Genomic DNA, 7500 nt, shown 5'->3' with positions numbered 1-7500 from the left:
AGCTCGGCCCAATAATTCGCCGATCCACCATGAGATGATGTAACCATTTGTTGTTCTCCGGAAATGCCCAATGAGCTCTGATACACAAGACTAAAAATCTGCTACATCCCTACTTATTTTATTACGTATTTTTTCCACAAATTCAGATCTTGCTAATGATCTAGATTCATATCAAGATCTGTAAGTATAAAGTCTAAATAAAAAGAGACTCTTTTTTATTTTCATTGATTTTTTGAAAGATTGATTTTCAATCGGTTTGGAAATAACAAACAGATTACTAGTAATCCGTGTAGATCTGGCTAAAGTGCATATCCATATAAATATCAATATATTAGTCCCGCCTCTGCCAGTTAGAACAAGACAATTCGAATCTAAAATCGAAATAGAAAAGATTTGAATGAAATCGTAAGAATATGCATGCTGTACACTTTTTTTCCTGGGATTGTAGTTCAATTGGTCAGAGCACCGCCCTGTCAAGGCGGAAGCTGCGGGTTCGAGCCCCGTCAGTCCCGATGGATAGAAATCCAATAAAAAATACATCAATTCATTTCTTCTGTGAAAGGGAGTCAAAATAACAAACATAATCTCATTCCTAACAGGGATCTCTCTTTTTTTTTTTTTTTTTTCGTTTCACATTTCTCATCAAACCAATAGGGAAATTTCCATTTCTTCAACTAATACTGATTGATGGAAAAGAAACATATGTGGATTAGCACAATTATTAGTAGCGTTATATTCAGGATTCCAAGAGAAGGAGATACCGTACTACTAGACCTGGCTTTTTCGATTACTCCCGATCTGTGTAATGAAATAGAGTACTATAGAATATGTTTACAGTGAACATACACATACACAAATGGAATTTTCACGATACAAAAAAAAGGAGTTCCTTTGATTTTGATAGAACACTTTAGGATTCAAAGTTTATCTTTTCTCTGGCTCCGATTTTTTATAACCTCAAGTACTAAGTACCAATTTCAATTCCTAATTATTTGCATTTTAAACAATGTATCTCATTCAAATTTCACACTTCACTTTTGATATATGTTTATCCTATTACTAATCGAAGGATGAGAATATTAAAAAAAAGGAAAGGAATTTTTGATTGGATCAGAAATCCATTTTAATCCATTTTTGAATTTGGTATGGATAAAAGATCTTCCTATGTTATACTATTCAATTCTTGACGATGAATCGATTTGATAGTTCAGATATTGTTATTCATGATATTGATCCGATTCGATATCATCGAGATGTAATTTATACCAGTGAATTTACCGACGAAAGATTTATCATCTCTATGGGATTAAATCCCGAGTTATTGCGAATTAAAGAGAAATCTAACGATGAGATTATGGAAGTAAATATTCTCGCATTTATTGCTACTGCATTGTTCATTCTAGTTCCTACTGCCTTCTTACTTATAATTTACGTAAAAACGGTAAGTCAAAGTGATTAATTTGACTTAAACTTGACTTCTTAGTTCTTATCAATGCAATGATGGAAGAAAAAATGAAAAAGGATTTCCATTTCGCGTCTTAACTCTTCTCTTAAATGAAATGATCGGACTAGAATCAGCAGTATTCTATGAAATCTGATAGTATGGTAGAAAGAAATAAAATCTATTTCTTTCTACCATACTATCTATTATTGTAGTGTATAAAGTTTTACTCTAGAAAGATAGAGGTTTAATATGAATCGATTTACAATATCTATCTTCATATATATAGAATATCAATCACATATATGTAATGCGCATAGCGTCCCAATTTTTTTGTTTCATCTATTTGATTTGTATTAGTTCCAATCAATCTGAAATAATCAAAGGCAACTCTTTTTCTTCCGATTCGAATTTCTAGATTTCTGATTATTTTCAAGACCAATCCCGATATCATATTAAAAAAATCAAATAATCTTTTTAGCATTCCGAAGAAGTAATTGATTTAAGAAGAAATAATTGATTAAATAGTTAATAGATGATCCAGGGTTCTATGGGAAACTTTTTCCTATTTCTAAAATATTAGGAAAACCCAACTGATTTTTAAACGTTTGAACCATGATATGAAATGAAAACAAAAATCCAATTTCGAAACTCAAATAAATAAAAAACTAAATAATAAAACAAGCGATAAGCACGTAATATGTGACTCGCCTAAGGCAACGGCAATATCTTATTATGTGTAGTATCTCCTTAGACAACTACTATGTCTATTTTGTTTCCTATAGAAAGTGTGTATCCGCGCTTAATAACTAATAAAAAAACGGATTTCTTTTCTCTTTGAAAAAAGTGAAAAAGGGGGGATAAAAAAGAAATAAAAAACGGGTTCTGCGGTTCCTCATTGTCCAATATAACTTTGGTAAGAGCCAGTTCATCGAAATTTTAGAAAGAATAAAGAATTTGGTTGGAATAAGTTTCCGATTATTTGTATTACCTTGACTTTCAAAATACGAACATGGGAAAAAGTCAAATATTTGTTTAATTGAAAGAGTATTTTCTATTTCTATATTATCCATAGAATACATTATTCCATTCGAATACACTAGAATTCCGAAATGCAGATATTTTGAATTCCATTTAGAAATTGAATTAATGATTAAATAGAAAAATAAGATTTCAGAACCCATCTAGAAAACAATGGATACAGTTTGATTTGCGTTTTTTTCCCTCAACTCAATTAGTAGTATTTTTAGAGTCCACTTCTTCCCCATACTACGAGGGAAAGAGAAAATGTAAAGACTACCATTAAAGCAGCCCAGCGAGACTTACTATATCCATGTAAATTATGTCTCCTATTTCTATCAAAATGAAGGAATTATTTCATTTTGTTATTGTTCACTAATAATAATAATAGTGGAATCATTGGCACAGAGTCAAAAGGGATTCTGGCCTAACATCATTGACGAAAGAATCCAATAAATCCAATTATAACATCTAACAATTTCTTATATGATTTCTAGTATAATCAGAAAACATAGTACAAATAAAATATCCGGAGACACCCTTGGCAGTATTAAGGGAATGAATGTTACTAACAGGTAGGATAATAAGACCTATGCTTATTTTGTTTCCCTCGATTCATTAAGTAAAAAAAATATAGAATCAAGATAGATCACTTCGCATACTCTTATTTCCATTTAAATCTAATCCTACCGTCTCCCCGATTGTCTCTGTAAAACAATCGGAAGACAGCCGAATAATTCTTTCACTAGGGGTTGCCGAAAAGAAAGAATTCTTTTTTCTTTTAATTAAATTTCCATTTTCTAAATATTAATAAATATTTTCATTTTTCATTTATTAGAATATTGAATCTAAGATTCTTTTTTTGAATAAATTAAAATAAAAAGAAAATTCTAATTATATATAAATAAATATCATTATATCCTTTTTATTCAAAAAGAATATTAGAATTAATATTCTAATAAATTGAAAAATGAAAATATTTATTAATATTTAGAAAATGGAAATTTAATTAAAAAGAAAAAAGAATTCTTTCTTTTCGGCAACCCCTAGTGAAAGAATTTATTCGGCTGTCTTCCGATTGTTTTACAGAGACAATCGGGAGACGGTAAGGATTAGATTAAATGGAAATAAGAGTATGCGAAGTGATCTATCTTGATTCTATATTTTTTTTACTTAATGAAATCGAGGGCAACAAAATAAAGCATAGGTCTTATTATTCCTACCTGTTAGTAACATTCATTCCCTTAATACTGCCAAGGGTGTCTCCGGATATTTTATTTGTACTTAATGTTTTCTGATTATACTAGAAATCATATAAGAACTTGTTAGATGTTATAATTGGATTTATTGGATTCTTTCGTCAATGATGTTAGGCCAGAATCCCTTTTTGACTCTGTGCCAATGATTCCACTATTATTTATTATTAGTGAACAATAACAAAAATGAAATAATTCCTTCATTTTGATAGAAATAGGAGACATAATTTACATGGATATAGTAAGTCTCGCTTGGGCTGCTTTAATGGTAGTCTTTACATTTTCTCTTTCCCTCGTAGTATGGGGAAGAAGTGGACTCTAAAAATACTACTAATTGAGTTGAGGGAAAAAACGCAAATCAAACTGTATCCATTGTTTTCTAGATGGGTTCTGAAATCTTATTTTTCTATTTAATTCATTAATTCAATTTCTAAATGGAATTCAAAAATATCTGCATTTCGGAATTCTAGTGTATTCGAATGGAATAATGTATTCTATGGATAATATAGAAATAGAAAATACTCTTTCAATTAAACAAATATTTGACTTTTTCCCATGTTCGTATTTTGAAAGTCAAGGTAATACAAATAATCGGAAACTTATTCCAACCAAATTCTTTATTCTTTCTAAAATTTCGATGAACTGGCTCTTACCAAAGTTATATATGGACAATGAGGAACCGCAGAACCCGTTTTTTATTTCTTTTTTTATCCCCCCTTTTTCACTTTTTTCAAAGAGAAAAGAAATCCGTTTTTTTATTAGTTATTAAGCGCGGATACACACTTTCTATAGGAAACAAAATAGACATAGTAGTTGTCTAAGGAGATACTACACATAATAAGATATTGCCGTTGCCTTAGGCGAGTCACATATTACGTGCTTATCGCTTGTTTTATTATTTAGTTTTTTATTTATTTGAGTTTCGAAATTGGATTTTTGTTTTCATTTCATATCATGGTTCAAACGTTAAAAATCAGTTGGGTTTTCCTAATATTTTAGAAATAGGAAAAAGTTTCCCATAGAACCCCTGGATCATCTATTAACTATTTAATCAATTATTTCTTCTTAAATCAATTACTTCTTCGGAATGCTAAAAAGATTATTTGATTTTTTTTAATATGATATCGGGATTGGTCTTGAAAATAATCAGAAATCTAGAAATTCGAATCGGAAGAAAAAGAGTTGCCTTTTGATTATTTCAGATTGATTGGAACTAATACAAATCAAATAGATGAAACAAAAAAAATTGGGACGCTATGCGCATTACATATATGTGATTGATATTCTATATATATGAAGATAGATATTGTAAATCGATTCATATTAAACCTCTATCTTTCTAGAGTAAAACTTTATACACTACAATAATAGATAGTATGGTAGAAAGAAATAGATTTTATTTCTTTCTACCATACTATCAGATTTCATAGAATACTGCTGATTCTAGTCCGATCATTTCATTTAAGAGAAGAGTTAAGACGCGAAATGGAAATCCTTTTTCATTTTTTCTTCCATCATTGCATTGATAAGAACTAAGAAGTCAAGTTTAAGTCAAATTAATCACTTTGACTTACCGTTTTTACGTAAATTATAAGTAAGAAGGCAGTAGGAACTAGAATGAACAATGCAGTAGCAATAAATGCGAGAATATTTACTTCCATAATCTCATCGTTAGATTTCTCTTTAATTCGCAATAACTCGGGATTTAATCCCATAGAGATGATAAATCTTTCGTCGGTAAATTCACTGGTATAAATTACATCTCGATGATATCGAATCGGATCAATATCATGAATAACAATATCTGAACTATCAAATCGATTCATCGTCAAGAATTGAATAGTATAACATAGGAAGATCTTTTATCCATACCAAATTCAAAAATGGATTAAAATGGATTTCTGATCCAATCAAAAATTCCTTTCCTTTTTTTTAATATTCTCATCCTTCGATTAGTAATAGGATAAACATATATCAAAAGTGAAGTGTGAAATTTGAATGAGATACATTGTTTAAAATGCAAATAATTAGGAATTGAAATTGGTACTTAGTACTTGAGGTTATAAAAAATCGGAGCCAGAAAAGGATAAACTTTGAATCCTAAAGTGTTCTATCAAAATCAAAGGAACTCCTTTTTTTTGTATCGTGAAAATTCCATTTGTGTATGTGTATGTTCACTGTAAACATATTCTATAGTACTCTATTTCATTACACAGATCGGGAGTAATCGAAAAAGCCAGGTCTAGTAGTACGGTATCTCCTTCTCTTGGAATCCTGAATATAACGCTACTAATAATTGTGCTAATCCACATATGTTTCTTTTCCATCAATCAGTATTAGTTGAAGAAATGGAAATTTCCCTATTGGTTTGATGAGAAATGTGAAACGAAAAAAAGAAAAAAAGAGAGATCCCTGTTAGGAATGAGATTATGTTTGTTATTTTGACTCCCTTTCACAGAAGAAATGAATTGATGTATTTTTTTATTGGATTTCTATCCATCGGGACTGACGGGGCTCGAACCCGCAGCTTCCGCCTTGACAGGGCGGTGCTCTGACCAATTGAACTACAATCCCAGGAAAAAAAGTGTACAGCATGCATATTCTTACGATTTCATTCAAATCTTTTCTATTTCGATTTTAGATTCGAATTGTCTTGTTCTAACTGGCAGAGGCGGGACTAATATATTGATATTTATATGGATATGCACTTTAGCCAGATCTACACGGATTACTAGTAATCTGTTTGTTATTTCCAAACCGATTGAAAATCAATCTTTCAAAAAATCAATGAAAATAAAAAAGAGTCTCTTTTTATTTAGACTTTATACTTACAGATCTTGATATGAATCTAGATCATTAGCAAGATCTGAATTTGTGGAAAAAATACGTAATAAAATAAGTAGGGATGTAGCAGATTTTTAGTCTTGTGTATCAGAGCTCATTGGGCATTTCCGGAGAACAACAAATGGTTACATCATCTCATGGTGGATCGGCGAATTATTGGGCCGAGCTGGATTTGAACCAGCGTAGACATATTGCCAACGAATTTACAGTCCGTCCCCATTAACCGCTCGGGCATCGACCCAGGAAAAATCAATTTAAGTCCTTATTGATAATCCACGATCAACTTCCTTTCGTAGTACCCTACCCCCAGGGGAAGTCGAATCCCCGCTGCCTCCTTGAAAGAGAGATGTCCTGAACCACTAGACGATGGGGGCATACTTGCCCGACCGCCATTATAGTATGTTCATAGTATGAACAGTTTTTTGAAATTGTCAATATAATGGAATGATATGACTCGATCAGAAGGATCTTTCCGTCTTTCATAATTCCATAGAATCTTTGGATTCATCATTCTCGTTTTGAAATTGTTCATTCCAATCGCCACTCTAGAATTCTAAAAATAGAAAAAAAAGGAATACGAAAGAGAGATAGGAGCCTTTCGGGGAATGATTGGTTTGCCGGAAAAAAAGGCGAGGGGGTTAAACTTCATTTCTTTCACTTTCATTCATTGTTAAGAAGGATTCGGTGGGCATATTTCTATCTCACACTAAGCCGGGAAATTAAAAAACGATAATCAATCTGGAAATCCGGGAAGAGGGATAGGGATCAACAAGTTATTGAAAAATAGTTTTTCGATAAGAATTTGGTTGAGAGACAAATTGAATCCATTTATCAACGATTCGATGAAAAATCTTGTATCTATGTTGAATTGGTGGATACATGTATCAATCAAATGAATTTCGTTAGGATGAGGATCAATTCAATTAGAATCGGTTTTGA

General features: G+C 31.2%; 1 protein-coding gene and 4 non-coding genes across 5 annotated transcripts in view; 2 read left to right on the top strand and 3 right to left on the bottom strand.

The window, feature by feature from the left end:
• The window catches only part of TRNAY-GUA (transfer RNA tyrosine (anticodon GUA)), an 84-nt gene extending 73 nt beyond the window's left edge, over positions 1–11 (top strand). Inside the window, exon 1 of the tRNA in view lies at positions 1–11. This exon is cut by the window's left edge and continues 73 nt beyond it. This is a non-coding gene — a tRNA (tRNA-Tyr).
• A 427-nt stretch (positions 12–438) lies between these two features.
• TRNAD-GUC (transfer RNA aspartic acid (anticodon GUC)) lies at positions 439–512 on the top strand. The gene has a single exon. It is a non-coding gene; the product is annotated as a tRNA-Asp (tRNA).
• A 5705-nt stretch (positions 513–6217) lies between these two features.
• Positions 6218–6291, bottom strand: TRNAD-GUC (transfer RNA aspartic acid (anticodon GUC)). Its single transcript has one exon. It is a non-coding gene; the product is annotated as a tRNA-Asp (tRNA).
• Positions 6292–6679: 388 nt separating this feature from the next.
• The window catches only part of LOC129298193 (uncharacterized), a 1272-nt gene continuing 451 nt past the window's right edge, over positions 6680–7500 (bottom strand). The window contains exon 1 of the mRNA XM_054936593.1: positions 6680–7500. This exon is cut by the window's right edge and continues 451 nt beyond it. Within this exon, the coding sequence (XP_054792568.1) occupies positions 6862–7044 (183 nt within the window). The 5' untranslated portion in view covers positions 7045–7500 and the 3' untranslated portion in view covers positions 6680–6861.
• Positions 6719–6802, bottom strand: TRNAY-GUA (transfer RNA tyrosine (anticodon GUA)). Its single transcript has one exon. It is a non-coding gene; the product is annotated as a tRNA-Tyr (tRNA).

Source organism: Prosopis cineraria, unplaced genomic scaffold, assembly GCF_029017545.1.
Source record: "Prosopis cineraria cultivar Desert tree isolate PC_DT_omini unplaced genomic scaffold, ASM2901754v1 PC743, whole genome shotgun sequence".
NCBI lineage: Eukaryota > Viridiplantae > Streptophyta > Magnoliopsida > Fabales > Fabaceae > Prosopis > Prosopis cineraria.
This window is presented reverse-complemented; position numbering and strand designations above follow the sequence as displayed.